At 39.6% G+C, this 26,320-nt stretch overlaps 1 protein-coding gene across 1 annotated transcript in view; it reads right to left on the bottom strand.

The window, feature by feature from the left end:
- Positions 1 to 26,320, bottom strand: part of LOC127619537 (gamma-aminobutyric acid type B receptor subunit 1-like) — a 139,514-nt gene that overhangs the window by 68,397 nt on the left and 44,797 nt on the right. The window contains exon 6 of the mRNA XM_052092386.1: positions 18,355 to 18,515. Within this exon, the coding sequence (XP_051948346.1) occupies positions 18,355 to 18,480 (126 nt within the window). The 5' untranslated portion in view covers positions 18,481 to 18,515. The remainder of the gene's footprint in view (positions 1 to 18,354; positions 18,516 to 26,320) is intronic.

Below are 26,320 nucleotides of genomic sequence, written 5' to 3'. Positions count from 1 at the left end.
TTGCGAAGAGAGCAGCCACAGCCACACTCACTGATGAGCAAAAGGTCGAGGCAGAAATGACCATGTACCTGCAGGAAATGGCCACTGATGGGAAAGAGGACAACAAAATGTTTCCGTTCATGGCAAGATTAGCACGGAAATATCTGCGCATATGTGCTACCAGTACTCCATCAGAGCGGGTCTTCAGCACAGCGGGTAGTGTAGTTACTCCAATCCGCAGCTTATTAAAACCAGATAAAGTGAATATGTTGGTATTTCTGGCCAGAAACAACGAAATTTAAACATGGTCTGGTGAAAGATATTAGACTTCTTTACGCATTTTTCGCCCCTCCGTTGCGGAGCTATTCGATTTTGCATATTATTTTTTAAACGTTCATTTGTGTAGTTCATATGACCACTTTACAATATTTCAATAACATAATTTATTTTGTAGCCTGTGCTGAAGTTAATTGTGCTGCTAATTATAAGTGAAATGTTAATGCCGAGTTTCGGTCTGAGTGTTGTTCCCGTTTACTAGTTCTTTATTTCTTGTTCTTCTATGTTTTAATAAATGTGTGTTATTCATATTCACCTTGTTTCTTTCATTTGATTTGACATTGTGGATTTATGGCCAAGGAAAGTTTTCTTTAAAAGTATTAACCAGACAAAAGTTATTTGACGTTCGCTGGTCTGGGTTTATCTTAAACTGCCGCTTCAGTGTATACAAGAGCTATGTGACAATGAGCAAGATTTTCTGAGACACTACAACTACTAATAATTCATTAATAAAGGCTATTTTCTTGTAGCCTACAACATAAAATATTTTAATCTAAATGTAAGACATGTAAAAAAAAAGACAAGACGCTAACAATGTCAAGATCAATATTTGTGTAGCCTGCCTGACACGGTATTTTCACAGACTAACACGTCATGTCTCTGGCATATACTACAGTATTTAAAATAGCATATATGCATTAGTTATATTCTCAATTTAATTTACAGAGCAATCCCTGCAAAGTTTTTAGGTTAACTATAGAAGAGACTAGTGAGTCACACTAGCAAGACTCGCAAAAGGGGGCGTGGCATCACGATGGTGGCTCGACATCGTGATGTTGGTCAGCCATCACGATGGACGATGATATCGTCCATCGGCACAACCCTAATTACATATCATATTTATATCATACAGCATACAATTTAAATACCTGCTTTGCTAGTGGGTGGGATCACATTACAGATAATTAGACAGCCTAGTAAAAACTGTACATCGCTTTGTTTCAAACAGATTGCATTGCAGGAGAATATTTGTTTTAAATTTGAATTGTTTTATTTAAAAGTAGACATTTTAAGCTTTCTTTAGACATATGTTTCATGTTTGTGTGATAAGTATTCGCGGAGTTTCAGTTAATTTTTGTGACGTGTTACAGAAATATGCTCGTGAACACAGAGACTGCTGAAAGCTCACCCTTTTTATTTTCTTTATTTTACAAAAGCACAAGATTTTGTTGTTATTGTGAGTGTACACAAATAAAAGTAGACCCTTTATAGTCTCTAATGATGTCTTACACTTATCTGTACACCCAAACATTTTAAGTTGTTTCTGCTGTAATGACGAAAATATCCAGCAGGACGTGCCATATAACAAAATTAGATGATGCATGGTGTAAATTTACATTAGCAGCGGTGCAGAAATTACTTTTAACATGGGCGATGAGGAAATATTTAGAAAATCTATTTTAAGAGACTACTACTAACAGAAACGTGTGTTGTAATACTAATATGTCATGTTTGGGTGGGTGGGGGCAAAAAGTAAACAGGATATACGGTGCTGCCGTATTGACAAGCACTCCGCGATGCTTTCGCTTCAAATGTTCGTTCATGGCGGTTGCACTGCTGTGATAAGCCATTTCCAATTTGCATAGCTTTCACAGCACCACATTGTTGGCTCTATGGCTAAAATACTCCCACGCTTTATAAGACCATGGGAGTTGACCGCAGCTTGTTCTTCAGGGAATCCATGCTTAAACCGGGTGCTGCCATTTTAATTATTCCACTGCGATGCACCGACGCATGTTATGTAAAACGTATTTATGTAATCGATGACGCTGATTACGTCGATGAATCGTCCCAGCCCTAATTTGGAGGATGGATTTTCGCTCTAAAATTACATTTTTACTCCACTAACGGTTAGGTTTAGAGTTCAGGAATAAAGTAAAAAAAATATGCTGTTTTGTTGCATTCAAGTCCTGTCGGAATGATTATATTGATGAGATAAGCGCACATGAATGCCACCACAGAGTTGGAATCTCAGATTTTTTTTTCAAAGAGCCGACTTTCCCAGTTGAGGGCATGCCGAATTAAAACTCATGACGGAAGCAAATTGTTATTGGTAATAATTCAGTTTTACTTGAGGATTTTGACTGTGTAGTTTAGTTTGTGTGTATATTTTTTTTTATTGTTAATGAAGAATAACGATAGAACTTGCCAGAAAACTTAGCTCATTTAGCTTGTTTATGCAGCAACATGCGTTTGCAACAAAACAACATTTGCCATCATTATATGTGGCCACACATGAATGATAAAATAAATAGATAAATCATTAATTACACACCCAATGCATGGCTTTGAACTTTATTTTGTTGCATTGGTGCTGAAAAAGCTTCTTGTCTTCATTGGTAAGTGAAAAATAGAGGAAGAAATATGAAAATGCAAAATAGATAAAATCTTTCGCTTGAACACACATCACATTGTATTTACGATTTCCAACCTCAAAACTACACACTTCCCAGGAGGACTTGAACACACCATATTACATAATTAACAACTAAAAATTTGTGCTGCCAGTCAGTTAAAATTCTTAATCGTGATTAATTGCATAATTTTTTGTAGTTAATCACTATTAAATGGCAGATTTTAAAACGTGACAGTAAAATTTGACAGTATACATAATAATTTTCCTGTCAAAATGCATTTGTTTCCTTCGTAGGAAAGAAAACAATATAATGCTTTATAAACGTTTTCCGAACAAAACCTTCCATAGTATAAAGATCTGATTTAAGCAACAATTTAAGTAATATTAAATGTTTCCCAAAGTCTACCTGGGAGGCTGACTAATTGAAAGAACTAGTACCCACATAGGTTACATATTCATTGCAATTAAATCTCTTAAACGCAAATCCTCCAAAATCTGACAGTAGATGGTGGCTCTCCACTTTGTTACAGCAATCGCAAAGCCGCATTCATGATTCGTTTCAGGGCGTCAACACCAGCGGCATTTCGAACTCAACATGAAAAGCACTTACAGACATAAAGTCTCATTATGCATTTTGGTTATAGTTAAGACATGGCATGCATCTGTGGTAATTAAAATGTGCCTTACATATGCTGAAAAATACTGAAAGGGCTAAGAGCGCCTTTCTCTATTTTATCATTGACAGGGAAGCACTGGAGATTCTTTAATTTTCTGAGATAACAACCTCCACAGCTCAATCATAGGAGAGAGCGTAATGGCCTACTAGATTGTTATGACATTACCACCTATTGAATGTCTATGGGACTGCCGCATTTATGCTATTGTATGCTAAGCTTGCTGGCTCCCTTAGGCAGAAGGGCTCTGGTGTGTGTGTGTATGTGTGTGTGTGTGTGTGCGCCTGCATGCTGCGATGTGCCAATTCATGATTTGTTTGCATTTGAAGGTGCCAGTGGACAGCAAGTTGTCATAATTCCCTTGCACTTTCACAGGTGCAGAAGAACAATTCTCATCCCTTGTACTTGTCATCCCAGACTTTCAACAGTAAAGTTCGCCTGCTGGTTGGAACAAATGTTCTGTATAGGCTGCATGGTGTAGAAAAAGAAGGAGCCAAGTTCTTCTAAAGGCCTAGTGCCAGCAGTAATTATGCTTTGCTCTTTTATCATGTAGCTCAGAGTTATGAGAGTGAAGAGCAACTTTTTCAAGTCAAAGAACCTGAAAATGTCACATCACTATCCCAGCCAAACAGCAAGTAAGAGTAAAGAGGAGCATTCCAAAGACCTCATTTGTTCTAGAGCAACCTTAGTTCTTTCCATTGCCGGGTGGGTTATCCCTTGAAAGAGCTGTTGTGAGTGTCCCACACAGAGATTGCTCCAAGATTCCTGTCACTCTCAGGAATGAGACATAATTTTTCATCCCAAGTGTGTAATTGCTGAGCTGAGGGCTACCTATAATGTTCTTCCTTTGAAGTCTGGGCTGCTATCTTGTTCCGCTCAGGTGCTGAGTGGAGAACTTGTGTTCAATCTTTCGCAAATTCCTGAAGACTGGAAGAAGCGTATTATTAATAAATTCAAGTCCATACCTGAAGCCTTTGCTGTTGATGACTTGAGTTGTATGGTCATACTACTGTAGTGAAGCACCATATTTGACTCCAAGACGAGACACCTTTCAAAGAATGGCCACGGCCAATACATCCAAGTGACAGAGAAGCAGTTAAGCAATACCTCAGATAGCTCCTGGATGCTAGAATAATCATGGAATCCAAAAGCCACTTTGCATCCACAACAGTGCTTGTCTGCAAGAAGAATGGGAATATCAGACATTGTGTCGATTATAGGAAGTTAAACATGCGCACCATCAAGGATCAATTTGTTCAGCACTCAGTGGGGCTAAATGGTTCTGTTATGTATCTTAAATCTGGACACTATCAAGTTTAAGTAGCCAAAGAGGACAAGCATAAAACATCTTTTGTATGTCCTCTTGGCTTGTGGGAGTCCTACCGTATGCCTCAAGGTGTCACGAATGCACCTAGTACCTTCCAGAGGCTTAAGGAAAAATATGTCGGATACTTGTGTTTTTGGATGGCCTTATTGTCTTTTCCAAAACACTTGAGGAACATGAAATATGACTGATGTGATTGTTAAATCGCCTGAAAGAGTACGGCTTGAAGTTGTCCCCAAATGCCATTTCTTTAGGTCCTCTGTGAAGTATATTGGTCATGTTGTGGATGCTGATGAAGTTCACAGAGATCCAGAGAAGATTTCAGCTTTGAAGGATTGGCCTCGACCTTCTAACAGGCAAGAGCTAAAATGTTTCTTAGGCTTTGCTGGGTATTAAGGTATTCTGTCGAAGGTTACTTTAAAATAGCCAAGCTATATTGGCTCTATGCTGGATACAGTTCATCGAAGAAAAAGGGTAAGGTCTATAAAGAGAGAAACCCCAAACATACTCTAATTGGGAAACTCACATCGGTACCAATTCTTGCCTTTGCAAATCCAGAACTTCCATATGTCTTGCACACGGATGCCTGTAGAGAAGGGCTAGGCACTGCTCTCTACCAAAAAGAAGAGGGCAAGCTTCATGTGATAGCCTATGCCAGAGGACTTACCCCACACATAAGTTGGAGTATTTAGACTTGAAATGGGCTGTCTGTGAAAAGTTCAGTGACTTCCTGTATTACACTGAGTTTACAGTACTTACAGACAATAACCCATTGATGTATGTGCTGACCACAGCAAAGCTATCCATGTACAAATTCAACTTATAGTATCAGGCTTGATCTGCCAATAAAGATGCAGATGAGATGTCTAGGAGACCACAGTATCCACCTGAGGAAGATGATGCTTTCCTTAAAGAGGAAAGCGCCATTGATGATCTGAAACAGCGGTTTTCCCAAATGGATACAATGATTTTCAACGAGGTGTTCTCTGTCAGCGCCAGTCAGTTACCTTGACAAGTGAAGTTCCAGAAGCACCAGAATTTATTGTTCTTGCAGAGTCTTTAGCTTTTTGTGCTTCATCAGTCCCTGAAAGCTTTGCCTGTTCAGGTTATGAGACCCTACCAGGAATGACCCATGATATCAAGCACAGAGGAAGAATTCATCTTTGCGAAGGATCATCTCTTTTGTTGAACAAGATTGGAAACCCAGCTTTAGACAGACCAGCCTCGAAATTCCTGAAGTCAAATTGCTCCTAAGGGAATGGAATAGGCTTGAACTACGAGATGGAGTGTTATACAGGGAGTGGACAGACCATGGAGCTGTACGTCACCAATTAGTTCTGCCTCAACAATACAGAGAGAAAGCACTGAAAGGTGTTCATGATGATGTAGGACATCTTGGGTTTGAGCATGCGATCAACCTCGCTCGTGCCAGGTTGTTTTGGCCTAGGATTGCTAAAGATATTGAGAATAGATGCCATACATGTGAGAGATGTTTTAGGCAGAAAGTAATACCATAAAGAGCTGCTCCCATGGAATCCATACAGACAAAATTCCCACTTGAGTTAATGTGTATGGATCATGTAACACAATTTTTGTTCCTTATTAGTAAGTGTTATTTCCTAATTGCTTATGCCTCAAAAGTATATAAAATGGATATTATTCCCCACACACATTGCTTTTGTGACCAGGAAATGTACCCATTTCCAATGAGAAAACGGGCAAATTTGTGTCTTTTCGTTCACATAAAGTCAGAAAAAACATCATATGAATCCAAATTAACATGTATTTATACTAAAGTAATAACGATTATACTGTAAATCATTTTCACAAATCAGCCCCCAAATGTAGTGTCCCATCAATTTCTCGTTATACTATCCTTGGCAGCGGCGTTCAAAGTCCAGTATATCCTGGTGGAAGCGCTCGCCTTGCTCCTCTGAGTACGCTCCCAAATTCTCCTTAAATTTATCAAGATGAGTATCAAGGATATGGACTCTGAGGGACATCCTACAGACCATTGTGCCATAGTTCGTCACCAGAGTCTCAACCAGCTCCACATAGTTTTCGGCCTTGTGACTGCCGAAACCACTGCGAAACGAACCACTGTGACAAAGCTGTTCCAAGCTGCTTTCTCCTAACTATTGAGCTTATTATGGAATTCATTGCACTCCAGGATCTTCTTTATCTGTGGTTCAACGAAGACACCGGCTTTGACATTTGCCTCAGAGAGCTTAGCGAAGAAGTCTTAAAGGTACTTGAAGACTGCCGACTTCTTATCTAGAGCTCTGACAAATTGTTTCATAAGGCCCAATTTGATGTGCAGTGGTGGCATCAGCACCTTCCGGGGGTTCACCAGTGGCTCCCACTTGACGTTGTTCCTCCCCACAGTGAACTTGGTCCGCTGTGGCCAGTCCCGTCTGTGGTAGTGCACCTTGGTGTACCTGCTGTCCCAAAGGCAAAGATAGCAGGGAAAATTGGTAAAACCACCTTGGAGACCCATCAGGAATGCCACAATTTTGAAGTCTCCTATGACCTCCCAGCCATACTCATCATACTTCAAGGTGTTCAGCAAGGTCTTGATATGCATCCACTTAGGCAGCTGGAACTAAATTGAACTGGAGGGCTTAAGGCCCCTGTATTTATACTACTATTTATATTACTGGAAAGTTTTAGAAGTTACTCCAAGTTTACTCAGCACTGAATCTATCTGGAATATTCAGGAAAATATGTACATTTCAAAATCTTACTTTCCTGGTCACAAAAGCAAAGTTTGAGGGGAATAATAGCTATTTTCTATACTTTTGAGGCATAAGCAATTAGGAAATAACACACACTACCAGGAACCAAAAAAATAAAATACAATTTGTTACACGGTGATCTGTTCCTTAAGCCAGACAGTCACGACACCAGAAATACATTGGTCATTACTGATCATTTCACAAAATTTGCTGTGGCAATAACAACAAGAGACCAGAAAGGTAAGACAATCGCAAAAGCACTATGGGAGAACTTCACTGTCCATTATGGGTTCCCAAGTCTTCCCTTAGCGACCAAGCAAGAGACTTTGAATCTCAATTTTTCATCGGAGCTGAGAGGGGGAGAAAGACACATTATAGTCCTCGTGGAAACCCGGTTGAGAGATTAAACAGAATGCTGCTTAGTACGCTTGGAACCCTTGATGAAAAAGACAAATACAACTGAAGAGACTTTGTGAAACCACTGGTAAATGTGTACAATTGTACCCAAAATTATACCACAGGCTTCTCGCCTTATGAATAAATGTTCTGGTGTCCAAACTCATTAAATATTTTTTATTAATCGCATGCATTATCATGTTAATTCTGACAGCTCTACTAAAAAAACATTTTTAGCACCACCCTATGGATATTTAATCTCAACAACACTTACAGCTTTGGCCACTGGAGGCAGTGGTTTGAATTTTGGCAAGCATAGACTGAACTTTCTACCAACTTTCACCAATTTCACAGTGTAATCAGTCTGAAATATTCAAGTTGAAATTAAAAAACTGCCTGAACTTAACTAGAGCATATTTCTGAAAGTCTGGTATAGTAATAAATCCCTAAATTACAATAATAGTAGGTACTTCATAACAGGAATGACCCAGCCTACCAAGGACATGCATTTGCCTATAAATTCCACAAGAAACAACATTTGTTTGCAGGACATGTACTTTCATCAATCTTTAACCCGATGCTTAAAATCAGCATAGTTTTTACCTATTCGTCTATAAATTACTGTCAATAAACAATCAATATCTAATTTAAATGATAATAGTAGGTTAAGGCCACCATTTGTTGAGAGCAAACCAGCCAGTGGCCTTGAGCACAGCCAACATTTCTAAGACAGCCACGCTGCGCTTTTGAAACAAAGAGAAGCTAAAAACTGGTGAAAACCTCAAAAGAAATAAAACCAAACATGAAAATAAAATGATTGAGTTTTGAACCTGATTAAGCCTTTGATTGGTGCAATCACACAAATGTAATCGGCAGAACCCTGGGGCGGCTGACTGCTCTTTACTTATAGTAGCTGACAAATATGGCTTGCTTATTCCAACTTATTTATTTTTCTATCTCTCCTACTTTTAGTTTCTTGTAAACATGCAGCTAAATCATTCCAATCTTTTCAACCACACTAAAAATGAACTGTTGTTGTCTTCAGAATTACAATGAATCCCTGTGAAAGGCAAAAAACGAATGTGACACACTAACTCAATTATCAAGTGATATGGGCATATCAAAATTGACTGATACTGTGATATGCACACACATTCTCTTTAATGAAACAAAAAATGCAGGGAAAATTATCCTGATTGCACATAATGTATTCAGACATTTCTTTCTCTCTCTCTGTGATGGTCTGTCCTCCAGTATCTGTGATAAGAGAACACTGCTGTAGGCTCTCTTCAGAACTGTATCCCCAGGATGAAGACCATGCATTAGCCTCATTCTTTCAGTGCACCTGGTTCCCACCAAATCAAATCAACTAAAACAACTGATAAGAAAAAATGCGTCAACTCTAATGAAATTACAGGTTTCTGTATAAAGATAGGGTTGATAATCTTAGATAAGATAGAAGCCTAATTTTTTCTGAATGAAAAACTTGATTTGATAATTTCCCCAGATAGATAATATGTCTTTACCGTAAATACTATTTTTGTAACATAAGTTAATGTTCAAGTTGAAAAACTTTAAAGAAATTGAACTTGAAGAACTTGAAGTTAATGGGGATAATTTTTAAATAAAAAAGTAAAATACCATTTATTATAGCAAAAATATTTTGTAATCGTGTATCAGTTAGTTAGTAAAGGGCTGGATATTAATACAGATTTCCTCATTTTATTCGGATTCGCAGGCTCTCTATTCAATATTATTTCAATTTCATTTGATATGATTCTATTCAATTTCAATTCATATGGGTATATTAAAGTTATAATGTCCCTTTTTAAATTCTCTCTCAGCTAATGTTGATAATTATACAGGTAACCTTATAACTAGGTACATTATGAGTATATTGATTATTGCTTTTTAAATGAACAAATCAATGTATTCCATCCATAAATATGTATTGCAATTGCATATATTATATTGCATACATATATTTTGTTACATACATTCACTGAGTACTTTATTAGGAACACTATGGTCCTAATAAAGTGCCCGACGTGTTCTTCTGCTGTTGTAGCCCATCCACCTTAAGGTTCGACGTGCTGTGCATTCTGAGATGCTATTCTGCTCACTAAACTTAAAGAGCGGTTATCGGAGTTACTGTAGCCTTTCTGTCAGCTCGAACTAGTCTGGCCATTCTCCGTTGACCTCTCTCATCAACAAGGCGTTTTTGTCTCAGAACTGCTGTTCACTGATGTTTTTGGCACCATTCTGAGTAAACTTTAAAGCAGGGGTACTCAACAGGTGGACTCTGGTCCATATCCTGACCGAAGGACACTTTAATTAAGACCAACATATTTGTTTTAAGAAGGTTCAGCTAAGCCAGGTCTGTGTCACAATGTTTTTTCTGTCTAAATTTAGCTTCATTAATCTCACGGGGGGAAATAAGTACTTGCGCAGCCCCCGGGGCCAGCTGTGTGCCAGCACGTCTATCCCGAGGGGGGCCCCCGTTAGGGAGTACCAGAGCGGGCAGTGGGAGTTGTTTTGGGAGGCAAAGAGATCTATCTGTGCCATGCCGAACCGGTCCCAAATCAGCTGGACCGCCTGGGGGTGGAGCTTCTACTCACCACTGAGCGAGACCTGCCGCGAGAGTGCGTCCGCTGTTGTGTTGAGGTTGCCTGGTATATGAGTGGCATGCAGCGACCTGAGTCAACTCCAAAGGAGGAGATGGCGGGCGAGTTGTGACATATTATGAGAGCGCATGCCGCCTTGGCAATTTATGTACACTACCATTGCGGTGTTGTCTGAACGGATCAAGAAGTGCTTGCCCCGAATCAGCAGGAGAAATCTCGGCAGGGCAAGGAATACAGCCAGCAACTCTAGGCAGTTGATGTGCCAACACAGCGGGAGCCCTCTCCATGAGGCAGCGGCTGCATGCCTGTTGCACACGGCACCCCAACCCAGTTGAGAGGCATCTGTGGTGACCACAACACATCTGGACACCAAGGGTTGAAAGTCTGACGGCAGGAAGGGGTGATTAACACACGGTACGTGCCGTGACACCATGCCCATCTCGGAACTCAAGTCTGAAGCGAGTGCTGAAGTGATCTCCTATGCATCTACCCAAGAGGCGCGACCACGGCCGAGGATACCATATGCCCCAGGAGCCTCTGGAATTGTTTTAGATAAACCGCTGTGTAGGGATCGAAGAGAGCAAGGCCCCTTAGCACAGACTGCGTGCGCTCGTTCGTGAGGCGTGCTGTTATTTATCCTCTGAACCAGGGAGAGCTTGCTCTTTTCCCAGTTGACCTGAAGCCCTAGACAGCTGAAGTGCCTGAGCACCTGGTCATTATGAGCGCATAGTAACTAGAATGAGCCAGTCATCGAGGTAATAGAGTATGCGGATGCCCACTTCCAGTAACGAGGCAAGGGCTGCATCTGCGACCTTGGTGAAGATGCGAGGGCACAGGGACAGGCAAAAGAGGAGGATCTTGTTCTGATACAAGGATCGCCTGGCCGTCGAACGCGAACCATTGGACGGGTCGATGTCGAGGCAGAATGGAGACGTGGAGGTACGCGTCCTTCAGGTCTACCGATGCGAACCAATCTGATGCCGAAAGCAGGTTAGGTTAGGTTAGCCTTTTGGGTCCTAGAAGAAGTCCTGGAGACAGGGAGCGTGCGCCTGCGAGGCGCTCGACGCTGGGGCTGAGAGCTGGGCCCAGTTTGAGGCGGAGCTGCCTGACTCTTGGAAGAAGCTGCATGGGGACACCCTCGGCAGGCAGACAGGGTGCGGACCTCGCTGGGGCGGCGCTGTGGCATGATGTGCGAGATCGCGTCTGTCTTCCTCTTTACTGCCGAAAACTGCTGGGCGAAGTCATCAACGGTGTCACCGAAGAGGCCAAGCTGGGGGAGGGGGCATTGAGAAAGCGAGCCTTGCCATGACATGCAGGGAAAAGGCGGCCTGTCCAGTGGTGCTGTAGGCTTTCGAAGTCAGTAACAACGTCATCCTAAAGGCCTTGGAGGGGAGTACCGGACGATCCCACCAGGTGGCGGCGTTCTCGGGGCACAGGTGGATCGTAACCACCTTATCCATCTGGGGGACCTCAGTGTACCCGTGGGTCGTCCCAACGTCAAGGGTAGTGAGTAGGGCTGGGCGATATGGCAAAATATATTATCACAATATTTTTTTCCATATTGATCGATATCGATATTTGTTACCGATATATAATTTAATAATGCTGCCCGTTTGAAAAGTATACTGATAATGATGCCTGAAGAAACCAGAAGGTTCAATAGTTGTTGAACTATATAGTTTATTAACATAAATAAATAACAATGCAAACATTTAACTGTGCAAACATGGATTGGTTGAGAATATATTTTGTTATAAAAGAATATTGATAAACTTTCAATCTAAATGTTAACATTTTACTTTTAGCAAACATGCTTTATCTGCCTTGACAAAACAATGCAAGTTAGCTTGCCTTGTAACTTATTATAAAATATAAAACTAAAAGCTGTGACTACAGTACTATCACATCAAATTTCTTTGGCAGGGAGGCAAACATTTCAAAATGTTTGTAGAGGTACAACCAAGACAACAAATGTAAACAAGTGAACCACAAAGTCCCTGGCAGATTTAAGTACTTAACTGTCAGATAAATAAAATATTAATTGTGTACTGGATTTAAATATCTCAAATGTTTTAGAGGTAGAAATCTGAGTAAAAAGTGCAAAATGTAAACATTGTAAACCAGTCACTATGCTACACCTTTTAGGTAGTGCTCATCATATGTAACCCTAATTACCCTATTATAGGTTTCCAGCTTCCCACGGCACTCTTCATAAAGATGAGGCAGTGTGGTTTTAGAAAAGTATTTTCTGCCTGGGAGTTCGTACCTGGAGTCCAACACTTTAATACATTTTCTGAACCCGTCTTTCTCCACTGTGTTCAGGGGCATCATGTCTTTCGCTATGAAGTAAGAAAATGCGCTGGTTATATCCTTGCTCCTTTTTGATCGTTTTTCATATGGGGCATTAGGGGCAATGGTCGCAAAAGACGACACGATTGATTGTTGTTTAGGTACAGCCCCTAACAAATGCGCTGCTAACAACAGAAGAACCACTAACGTTAGCATGTTGGGCAAAACTTGTGGACGGAGTAACATTAACATGGGCCCGTATTTTCATACTCTCGGTGTGATCGCTGGGATGGTACCTTTTCAGGTGACTGAAAAGGTTTGTTGTGTTTCCTGTCTTGGTTATCACCGACCGACGGCATATTTTGCATACCGTCTTTACCGTGTCGTCGCTTTTCAGATATCCAAACCACTTCCATATAATTGACGTCTTGTTACCTTTTTTGTCAACAATTTCCTCAGCTTTGGAAGATAGATCGAGTTCAATTTCATCGTCGCTTTCGTGTTCGTCGTTTCCACTCATTTTTTCTTTACATTCACTGTCTTCACCGCCGGTAGCTCAAACAAGTGCTCTGCTAGCAAATGGGCGTGTACTTAGACGCACAATCCAAAATCTGTATTCTGACTGGCTGTTGTCTGTTTATTTCTGCTTTGTAATAGGCTGTTAGGTCTATCCATATCGAGTAAACATGTCAAAAGTTTATCATCGTAGTCTAAATAAATATTATCGCGATGCCATATCGAGATCGTTTTATCGCCCAGTCCTAGTAGTGAGAGCGGACGAGCAAGGAGGTTGGATCCGGGAAGTAAAATGTGCCCTCCACGACCTTGTCAGCTCGTCATGCACTTCCGGGAAGAATCTCTATGAGTGGCACCCTGACCAGAGGAACTAATCATCTAGCCATGATGGGTGAGGGCGGAAGTTTCCAGTCTAGCCTCGTGCTCACGGCGGCCCGGGAAAGCATAGCTGACATCCGCGCGTCAGCCTCAGACACGGCAGCCCAGACGAGTCATCAGCACCAGACTCCGCTGTGACGCTCTGCAATGCAGTAGCGAAATCATCATCCAGCTTGTGGGGTCCAAGGGAGACAATGGCAGTGAGGCGGTCTTGCATCGGACCCGGATGGAAGTAAACGAGCGTGCTGGGGGGGCGGGAGGTTTGTGGGGATTTACCCGGCGAAACAGAGCTCGTTGCTCGCCCCAAATCGCCTTCAACGCCTGCCCGCCGGCCTTAATCCCAGAGGAAGAAGGTGTGGCACGAGGGGCGGCTGAAGTGGCTTTCACTCAGAAGGAAGAAAGCCACGATCGCAACGTTGTCATGGCCATGTTCTCGTAATGAGAACATAAACCATTCATATATCCTGCCTCCGTGTGATCGCAGCCTAGTCACGTGAGGCAGCGCTTATGACCGTCAGAAATTTGTCTGCCAATTTCTCATTGGCCTTTTCTCAAGTTCAGAGGTATGCGAGGCTCTCAAGAAAGACCACTTGTGTCACTACAATCGACACAACGTCGAGTGAGTGACAGAAGGGGAATGGTCAATTTTTACTTTTTTATACATTTTCTCTCAGGGGACACCGTGAACCCCCATTAAGTAGTTTTATCCTTCAAAAGGTCTCCTATATCCCATACACATACTATATATTCTGGATGTAAAAATATTTAGACACAAAAACTTGACTGCTGTCAGTCAGCTTCAAAATGAACTGTTGATCTTATCTTTTAATGTTCATATCCAAGTGCCCTCGACTGATGAAGTCTTGATAAAATATTTTAATCATTTGGTAGAAGATCTCTGGGCCTCCAATGTCCCCATCCCTGCCCAGTTTTGATAAGACTATTTTGACTGTTTAGGATTTTTTTTTTTATTCTTTATAAAGTAATATTGCTGCCAACGTGGCAAGTTATAAAAACTATTCAAAAATATATATTATATAATTGCACAGCCATATCACTACAGACATTATGTAAGCTATATTATCCATACCTTTGCTGGGAAGGAAATGTAGAGACCAGATCTCTTGGAACTTTAATCGAATACCCCATTGAACTCTCTCATCAACAAGATGTTTCTGTCAACAGAACTGCCCCTCACTGGATGTTTTTTGTTTTACCATTCTGAGTAAACTCTAGAGACTGTTGTGTGTGAAATCCCAGGAGATCAGCAGTCACAGAAATACTCAAAACAGCCTGTCTGGGACCAGCAATTATGCCACAGTCAAAATAACTGAGACACTGAATTGAAATAACTGAACATTAAATGACGCTCCTGACCTGTATCTGTGTGATTTTATGCACTGCTGCCACACGGTTGGCTGATTAGATAATCGCATGAATAAGTAGGTGTACATGTGTTCCTAATAAAGTGTTCAGTGAATGTATATTTATGGTTTATATGCATAATTTGTGCTATTTAAAAGTATTTACAGAGATGTATTGAATAAGTGCATATAAAATAGTACTCTCTTAAATAATAGCATCAGTTCAGCGAGCGTCACAGAAGTGTTTTTGTTGAGCACATATTAACAGAAGTGGACTAGAATGGCTTCTTTACTACCTACGTGCTATGTGTGATTAGAATTAAATGTTTATTGTTGTTGTTTATGATCAACAACTGACTGTAAAAAACAGAAAATATATGAAAAGAGACATTATTAAATGAAAAGGATCTCGGTTTTGGACACACATTACACAGAGACAAACCAAACTTTTAGTCTTAACAAGTAGTGAAATGATCCCTGTTCTAAACTTCTTCACTCACTGGTGATTGAGATCTGAAAATGTACCAGCCAATACCAATCACAGACAGTTTTAGACACTAAAAGTGTATTTTTAGTGCATATTACTCAGATTGTAGAGAGTTGCTCCCCTCGTACCATCCAAAGCACTGTCACCCTGCAGAGAACAGAGCCCTCCGCTCTGATCAGAAGAGGCCCTGAACCAAGCTGGGCACAGATTAAATGAAGCAGCTCTTTCTAAGGCACAGGAGGGAAGATTTGGGTCTGAATACCTAAAATCTAATTTAAGATTAAGATTTCCTTCTTGCTTTCCCTCCTGATGACACAGCGGTTTTGCGCTCTCTAAATGTTGCTCTCCATGGTGCTGAATTGTAATCAGTGACAGCTCTAGGTGTGTGTGTGTGTGTTTGTATGTGCACGTGATAATTCGGATACACAGGGGTTCGGAGTACATCTACCTACCGCAGGAAAGCAGAGATGAGGCTCTCAATATGTCAGAGTTTCTGAACTGGTTTACGTGGAAGGCTACCTTCGTAGATTTGGTTAAAAGAACAGTACACCCAAAAAATTGAAATTATGTGGTCATTTACTCACACTCATATTTTGCAAACACATTTGACTTAATTTCTTCCATGTAAAATAAAGGAGTGGTTAGGCATTACTATAATCTCTGTCACCATTCATTTTCATTGCATCTTTTTTTTTTTCTTGAAAGTGTTTGTTGGAGCCATTTCATTGATTTTGTTGGCTTCAATGTTAAATAAGAATGTGCACTAAACTATGAACTAAAATGTTTGTTTTGATATGTTTACAATTATGAAATAAATATGATTTATTGATTGACTGAATGTATAAGTTTTCATTGTTTGGATATACTGAGATGTTAATTTATTTGATTTGTTCCTGTTTTTACCTTTATTAATTTGGGTAGATAAGGGTGGAGTCCTTATCATTGACACCAGAAACCAGTTTTAGGACATTTTTGGCTACAGACACGGGTGGACATGAACTGTTTTCTAGGGATGCACTGATATACATTTTTTGGCCAACACTGATTCTGATTTTAACGAAAAACTATAGGCCGATAACAATACTGATATTTTGCGGCTTACCTTATTTTGTCATCAGATAGCTGTTTTACTCAGGAATACTTAAAAAGATTTTACAAAGAGGTACAAAAGCGTAATCACTGTTCTAACCATAAATAATTTACATTGAATATAACAGGCCAACATTTTAAAGAGAGCATCAGTGAAAGATAAATACATGATAAAAATGACTAAATATGATAACATGCTGATTGATCTGAATTTATTTTTATTTTGTACTTCTGTTTTTGCAGTTTAAAATGCAGCAAATTGTCAAATTCTGCTAGTTTCAAAGTGTTTTGGATGGTTTCACTCATGCAGCCTATTCTGAAGGTAAGTACCACTTTCACAACTGTCATGTTCCTTTTTTTTTAGTTTTTGTGCAGTTTTCTGCATTAATGTGAGAATGAATCAAAATAAAGATGTAAATGTTCTTAGGAGTGCCAACCCTTCTAGATAATGTGGCTACTATTATACCTGGATTGTGCATTTTAAGTCACAGAGTTTTTACACCGTGTGTTACTTATTAATTATAAATAAACCATAGTTTTATGTTTGAATGGCTTAATTTGGTCAATAACTGGCCAATAAACATCGGCAGCCGATTCATCAGTGCTTCCCTACTTTTTTCCCTTTTGTTTTTCCACATTTTATGCTATCAAATTAATTTTACGACTTCAAATTAAATCTACACTGCCCAGAGAATATATGCGTCATTTGCACTTTTCATCATCAGGACAGTGGCTCAAAATTGAAGGCTCGGAGCCACAACTAGTCACAATGAATGGTGACTGAGGCTGTCAATCGGCCTGACATCTCCTTTTGTGCTCTACGGAAACAGAAAATATCATACAGGCTAGGAACAATATGCGGGTGAGTAAATAATGACAAAATGTAAATTATTTGGAGTGAACTATCGCTATAACTGCCCGCACTGTGACACTATCCAGTTCATTTCTTCTATTTACCCATCTGTCTCTGTTTATGCAATGATTATAAAGGGCATGCTTTTTTATCTCTTTTGTCAGAGCAATCTGTGGCCTTATGTGTTTGTTTGAACAGCAGTGGTCTTGGTAACTGTTGTCATGCCAACCTCCACCCCCAGTCTTTCCTCATTCTCCTGTATCTTTGAAGAGGGGTTCCAATGCAGACCCGTTCCAACCAATCACAGCAAAGCTCTTATTAACGCCGAACAGTCACAGGGAATTAACTGTGTATCTGTATGTCTTTGCCGTTTAAAACTCTCACTTGCTCTTTCACTTTACATATGTGTGTCAGTGTGTGCGAGAAGGAGCATGCACTGGCATCTCCTGTGTGGGGGAGGAGGGACGCAGGTGGGAATGATGGAGAGAAGCAGAGAAAAAGAGAGAGAAAGAGTCAAGCAAATGGAAAGATATGGTTGGGGAAAATGGAAAGCATATAGAGCAGCAATGAATAGATTTTTGCAAGCAAACCTCCGTGACAGTATGATCATTGAACAATATAATGCTGTCAAAACATTCCTCTGCACAGCTAAAGTCACTTTGAATCAAGTACAACTTCTCATTTAATGAACTAAAAACAACATCATGTTCATTAGCAGCTAGCAAAACATTAGTATACAACAGCTGACCCAATAGAGACTTACAATTGTGCTCTAGAGAACACAAATCTTCAACAAGCCATGGATAATGAATTTACACACTGTTTGAATAAATACTATTAACCAGCATGTAAACACTCTTTTGGTATGACTAGTTCAATGCACATTGAAATGCATACTGTATGTTTTACTATCAAACAAGTAATTAAGGATGCCCACATGCAGTGCTTACTTACCATACTGTCATAGTGGATTAATTCAAGCTCATAATCCGGTAGAATATCCGTTCTCTTGTTCACCAGATCCAGGGCCATTTGGGCAGCAGGAAGACAAGCTTGTCCACCCGGCCAACCACCACTCATAGGGAACAGGGCTCCGATGTAGAGTTTCTTCTTGCCTAGAACGGGGCAGGACCAGGAGAACAGTAAAGTAATGGTGGCCAAAACAAAAGGGAAACTTGACACCCTGCACCGTCCTTTGCTGTGATGTTGCCAGGATAGTTTAGCCATAGTGGGCAAGATTGTATGCCAACACAGTTTATGATATTCTTGATATTGCCTTACATGAAACGCAAAGCTTGAGGAAGGGAAAATAAAAAACTATTTGGCAAAGTTACTTTCATGAACGTATTTTGAACAGTAAAAATGTACTTGCCACCGTTAATGCTGAATGTATTCTCATGTGAATGCAGCACTGCTAATAACCATAAACATTTATTTAACTTTATATAGTTTTATTTGCGCTAAAATTACACTTTTAATTTTATTCCGTTCAAGACGTAAACATAAACGCGACATCGATGAAGACTGTTCAAAGGCATGTGTCTAATTAATGTAATAAAACTGTACACACAGGCTATATTCGCGTCGTGTTAATAAGGTAAATTAAGACGCAAACGTCTCGCGTTCGTTCGCGACTAAGCGCGAGATTTCACCTCAACTATCAACGTAATAAGTGTATCGTAGTAGCGTTAAATGTACGAAGTTTTAAGAATACACGAAGTTTAAAATGTCGTAGAGGTCACGAAGCCAAATTAACTGATATTAAAAATGAACCCACAACAGAATAACAGCTATTACAGACAGTATATTTTAACGACGTCAAAACAATAATTTGTCACCACAGTTCTACCTAAATCAGTTACTCTCTAGATAAATATCAGAGTTTTAGGTCCTATAGAAATTTCTACTCACGCTTCTCCCTTAACCAGCATATCAAAGAAATGAACGTTACATCTTTGTTTACAAACCCGCAGTGTTATATACTGTCCACTATCATCCTCTTTGCGTCTCTTAGAAAAAAATGAAAAGCTGTATTCAGCCAGAAGAAAGCCAGTAAATTAAGGCTGCAAAAACGGAAGACCGAAAATCTCGTTGAGGCTGATTGGTATAAAATCCAGTGAGAATGAAACAAAAGAAACGAACGAAATAAATGCCGAACGAAGTCGTATTGGTGCGTGTATTTGTGCGTAGGATGCAGCAGGGATACTGAGAGAGGAAGCGTGTAGGCTGAGAGAGAAAGCGTGTGTGCGTGCGTGCGTGTGTGTGTGTGAGAGAGAGAGAGAGAGAGAGAGAGAGAGATTGATTGTTTAAAAGAGGTAGATTAGTGAAGGGGGGCTCACTTTCATTCTCCATTTCACAAAGCACTTTGAATTTCCAATCCCTTAAAACCCAACCTCTCATGTTTGTTATCTTCCTCTAACCTTCTCCAGCAACTACACCCAAACCATCCACCTCCCATCCTTAACTGGAAACACACACACACACTATATGCCTTCTCTTACTGTCTCTGCCTCAAACATTAATTACAAACACAATTTAATTATCAAGGGGGGCCCACCATTGGTAATAATTTCTCTCTTACACACAATTGCACATTCAGACACATAATTTCCCAATTTACTCTTTGCTGCTTCAAAATGGCTCTGCGTCAATGTAAGAACTGAATCTATCCAGAATCATTAGGCAGATTCAGCTGTACACTACATTATGAATCACAAGCTCTTTTCTTCTCCCACACACCTTCAATTCCACAGCACCATCTCGTTCTAAACTCCCAGGCACCATGCAAACTAATCCTGCACCTTACAGTGAAAACATTGTGGTAAACAATGTGTGCGCTGCGTGCCATGGGGGAGTAACAATGTGTAGTCTTCAATAATGTATCTCAAAACTGATGGCCTGACACAGATCCTTACTCTAACTCTCTGCTCATCTCACACTCTCACCTTCCCCTGAACCCAATGTTTTTTTTGTGCCTTCAATTTAACGTGCAGACGTCATTTTTCTACATGTTCAGTGGCTTCAGAAACACATTACCTCTCCCCATAATCCTGAGAGTTGATGAGAATCTCTTCGCCTGTCTATCTGTTTTCTCTCAGCTGTGTTTATTCCCTGCCCACTCTTGACTGATCTTGCAACTTCTCTCATTGCAAGAGCACATTGCAAGCTTGCTATCCCAGTTACATCACATCAATACTCTAAGGTAAGGGTGGCATGGGCCATGATTAAGCTGACAGCAAAATGAATAATGAAACTCAGACCAGAAACATCATATATCACTTTTGCTTGGTGCCTTAAGTACTTGAGAATTTTACATAATATTTTTGTCGACAAATTGGTGTCAAGCTTGTTAGCAACTGTGGGATCTACATGCATTAAAGTCAACATGAAGTCAAAGTTGACACTATTTCCTTTATTAATACATGTTACTGGTCTTTGTGCATGACTCAGTGCACTTTATTCGAAAGAATAATGTTTGTCAAAATAAAAGTAATAACTTGTTCTGCCTCTGAAACATCTTTCCTTTTAGGTTTTCATCATCACAAAGGCTGCAAGGCTATTAGTTAATGTTATACAACAGATAGTTCCAGTCCTCTCATCATTTATTCTCCCTCATGCCATCCCAGATGTGTATGACTTTCTGTTGAACACAAACAAAGATTTGTTGAAGAATATCTCAGCTCTGTAGGTCCATACAATACAAATGAATGGTGATCAGGCCTTTGAAGCTCCAAAAAGGAGATAAAGTAAGACACACATGGTTTAATGTCTTCTGAAGTGATCCAGTTGGTTTTGGGTGAGAACAGACCAAAATATAACCACTTTTGCACTGTACATATTGTCATAGCTGTCACTAGACACAATCATGTTTTCAAGCTCAATTACACTAACTAGTGCTTGACACATGCTCAGATCGCTAGATGGCACTATAGGAAGTGTAATCAAGCTTGAAATCATGATCACCAAGGAGAATGCTGTCAATATGTACAGTGAAAAAGGAGTTATATTTTGGTCTGTTCTCACCCAAAACCAACTGGATCACTTCAGAAGATATTGATTAATCCACTGAAGTCTGATGGATTATGTTTATTATGACTTTATCTCCTTTATGGAGCTTCAAAGACCTGATCACCATTCTCTTGCATTGTATGGACCTACAAAGCTTATAAATTCTTCTAAAAATTAATTTGTGTTCTGCAGAAGAAAGTCATACACATCTGGGATGGCAAGAGGGTGAGTAAATGATGAGAGAATTTAAATGTATGGGTGAACTATCCCTTCTAGCCAGCAGGTGGTGACAAAAGACTGTCTTGTGTGTTATTTGAGCAAGTTGAGCTGCCTTTGACAAACTGTGTCGTCAGTCAGTACTCATATTTCTTTGAAGTCATCCGGATTTGTCTCTCACACCATGATCGCTCAAATTACTACTACACTACTACTACTACACTTCAGCATTACTGCAGATCACAGCTGAGAGTCGCGACAGATGGGGTAATCAAACACTCTCTGGGCGCCTACCTGATACAAGTTTTCCAGTTTGGGAGAAAACTTAAACATTCAACATAGCGGAGGAGAGAAAGCTTTTTGTGTCGCTATAAAAATAAGAGTTCCCCAAGAAATATACAAGAAAGAAACTAAATGTTTTCTCTCTGACAACAAAACACTTGAACGTGAATGAAATACTCGAAAGATAATTCTGATAGCACGTATGGCAGCATCACTACACGACTGAATCGGATTACTATCACACTACATCTGAGAAATAGTGTTAAACTTACAGCTGCAGCATTATTGTTCATCACTGTAACAGACGCAGGTAATCACACACTCAGTCTCTCTCTCACTCTCTCTCTTTCTCTCTCATACACATACACTCACATGTCCTTGTTTCTCCAATAACTTGTTAGAAACGGTCCAAGCTGTTATTACTAGTTCTAAAGTGTGGTTTTTGAATTAGTAATGGAGGCCTGGTTACATCTTTTGAAGTAACAACATGTATTATTAACAACATGTTAGTGCTGTATTATCCATCTATCAGCCCCATTCACTTTCATTGTAAGTGCCTCATTGTAACCTCGATTTTTGCTTTTTTTTATTCTAATGATCTGTATTATTAGGCCACAAATGCTGTCGATTGATCTTAACTTGTATTGAACCCAGAAATTCCCATTCAAATTATTACATTTAAGATGTTTCCAATAAGTCCATATTGTAAGTTCCAGCATCTATCCAAATTTACAATATATATGTTGGGAGTTATATGGGAATGACTACATATAATAATGAGATCAGGCGGGATATGCTGAGATGCACTCAAGGGTGAACTTAACATTCAGCCTTCATATCACGGTCAAAAAAACCTCCCCAACGTGGGAGCTGGTATTTCAGGAGGCATGTATTTTTTAACAATTAATTGGTCTGGCTACATTCTGGTATGAAACACCCACTTTCCCGATCCAATCAATAATTGATGGATAAAATCTTGTACTGTCCTACATTTCTTTTTATTACATCACATTACAGAAGTAAAATTGGTTGTGAATGCTGTTTCATGTTGACTTTAAACAACTACAGTGATTGTGTAAGAGGAGCATTTTAAGTGAAGAGCTCAACTGGAAGTTCCGATTTTCACACTCTCTCAAGCATCAAAACCCAGAGGTGCTGGTTATATATCACAGTATTAGCAGCTTTTGCAAGTGGCCTGGGGTTGTGCCAAAGATGAAATACACTTACATAGCTGTGGCCTATGCAGAGTAGCTATTATCCTCCAGGGTGGCACTTCCATTCAATGTTAGACCATTAGGACCATGCAGTGATGGAGTCAGTGATAGGCTGAAATTGCAGTCCATATGCTGTCCCTCTGTCCATTCTACTCTTCCATAGCAAATCAAGATTGTGATGAATAATTCATGATTTCACTTTATCAAGCTTGTTAATAACATGGATTCAATCTGATTGTTAGCATTTCCTTTTTCAATAGATGCTATGTTCAGAATAGCATATTAGCATACTCTCAATTTCTTGACTCATTGTTAAATTGCAATCTGCTGTCAAATAGTTTTGTATGTGTTAAACTTTCCTACCTAGATGTGCCAGTTGTGTGCATGTCTCTTGTATCACTCTGCAGTCTTTTTCTTCTCAAATAATACAATTATTTCCATTTCATAATTTGAAACATAATAAGGATAATATACAGACAGTCAGTCATTATCACAAAACAAACCTCTTCAGGATGCTACAAGATCCTGTCAAAGTTTATATTACAGTATGACTGCACATTATTCCTCACAAAATGCATACTGTTTCACATACACTGGCAGCCAAATGTTTGGTATAATGTACAGATTTTTCTTTTTCAGAAGAAAATTGGTACTTTAATTCTCCAAAGTGGCATTCAACTGATCACAAAGTATAGTCAGGATATTACTGATTTAGAAAACAGCAATATCACTATTTGAATAAAGTTATTTTTGAACAAATCTTGACAGGCCCCATTTCCAGCAGCCATTTCTCCAACACCATATCCTTGATTAATCATGCTAAATTGCTAATTTGGTACTAGAAAATCACTTGCCATTATATTAAACACTGCTGAATGAAGCTTAACATTGTCTATATGTTTGTTTTTAAGTTGCCACAGTATGCATAGACTGGCATGTCTTAAGGTCAATATTAGCCGCTTTCTCTAGAAACTCATCTGTCAATCATTGTTTTGAGGAATGAAGGCTTCAGTGCTTGACATTGCCAAAAACTGAAGATTTCATACAAATCTAGTTTGAGAAATAGACGCCTCACATGTCCTCAGCTGACAGCTTCATTGAATTCTACCTGCTCAACACCAGTTTCATGTACAACAGTAAAGAGAAGACTCAGGAGTGCAGCCTTATGGGAAGAATTGCAAAGAAAAAGCAATTTTTGAAACAGAAAAACAAAAAGAAAAGGTCAGAGTGGGCAAAGAAATGCAGACATTGTACAACACATAATTTGAAAAGGTTATGGATCTTAACCCTATTGAGGTTTAGTTGGATCAGCTAGACTGTAAGGTGCATGAGGAGTGGCCGACAAGACAGACACATCTATGGCAAGTGCTACAGGAAGTGTGGGGTGAAATGTCACCTGAATATCTGGACAAACTGACAGCTAGAATAACAAGAATCTGCAAAGCTGTCATTGCTGCACGTGGAGGATTTTTTGATGATAACTCTTTGAAGTACTTTAAAATAAAATAATTTCAAATTGTAATAGTAATTTTTCATGTTATTAATGTCCTGACTATATGTTGTGATCAGCTGAACATTCTGAACATTGCCAATATCCCCCAACTCAAATGTTCTGTTGAAAAATCTAGTAAACTTCCTACAGAGACAGCATTTAAAGGGATTATATGTATGTTACTGTACCAACGCAAACTGTTACTAAATTTAACTTAAAAGCAGCTTAATTATGCTATCTCCTAATATACCTTGTTTTAGGCTCTATACATCAAAAATGGTGGACAAAAGCAAGAAACAAAATAAATGAAAAAAAAAACATATTTCATTCAAAAAGTAAAAGTATTGATAAAATTAGTTAAATGTAATTGAAATGTCATATTTTAACTAATGTTTGCATGTGCTATATATTTTTAAGCTGGTTATAGTATTGTGATTATAGTGATTACAGCCGTTAGCTTAGCAAGATGCTAACATCAAACTCTGTTGAACATCAAACTGCGACTCGAGTCTCCGGTTAGAGTTTATGTTACAGCATCTTGTTTTATTCAAACTATGCAATATTAGAGATTATAATAACCTCAGTGAAAAAATAAATCCAAGATGGCCAACAAACTGAGAAAAAAGATAAATAAATATACACCCACTGAGCACTTGATTAGGGACACCTATACACCTACGTATTCATGTGATTATCTAATCAGCCAATTGTGTGGCAGCAGTGCAATGCATAAAAGCATGTATGTATGGGTCAGGAACTTTAGTTAATGTTCATATCAACCATCAGGATGGGCAAAAAAAAATTTGATATCAGGGATTTCAACCGTGGCATGATTTTTGATGCCAAACGGGCTGGTTTCAGAATTTCTGTAACTGCTGATCTCTTAGGAAACATAGTGCTCATAATAAAGTGCTAAGTGTGTGCACATTTCATTTAATAGAGAAAAGTTTTAATACAAATATTTGCATGTGCTAGGCTATTTATTTTTAATGCTTATTATAGTGTTGAGGTGTTACTGTAGCTTAGCAACATGCTAACATCAAACTCTATTGAAATCAATTGCCAGTCGAGTCACCTATTCGGAGGTCTATCTGTGTGGCACACAGAGTTGCTGCATTAGTAGAGCATTCTAAATCAGTCACTAATGAGTTTCCATGATGGTAAGGATGCTGCCTTAGAAGGCAACTGCCTATGTAGGAGCAATTCACTTTGTTTTGGAACAGAGCTAATTCTGATATTATTTTTCTTTCTGTCATTGTCTCAGTTTGCGTTAGAAGGACTATTGTATAAGTAGCATTTCTAGTGTTTCTCAGAAAAGGATCACGACACAGAACACGGATGTCATCGGAATTAGTATGGATATCCGCACATGCTTTTTGACAAGAATGTCAAGGTTGAAGGCAACTGCGAGAATATGAAGCAAAACGGCGTCTCGAGAGAAATCTCACTGCTGTCATGTGCAGCCTCGCAAAGCTTCTGCGTGTGGAGGTCAGCAGCTCTAGCCCACACTCCCACCACATACTGAAAGATCCAGCAGCCTGCTGCTATCGTCCCTGTGGGCCACCTTTCACTGTCTCTGCCAGTAATACAGACACCTGATGCACTCCATCGTTGGTTTAATGGGACCAATTAAATCACTCTCTCCAGATCTAAAGACATGGAACATTTTAAGGCACAGCCATATCCACATTGTCTGCCAGTAGGTGGG

Source organism: Xyrauchen texanus, chromosome 26 (assembly GCF_025860055.1).
Source record: "Xyrauchen texanus isolate HMW12.3.18 chromosome 26, RBS_HiC_50CHRs, whole genome shotgun sequence".
Classification (NCBI taxonomy): Eukaryota; Metazoa; Chordata; class Actinopteri; order Cypriniformes; family Catostomidae; genus Xyrauchen; species Xyrauchen texanus.
This window is presented reverse-complemented; position numbering and strand designations above follow the sequence as displayed.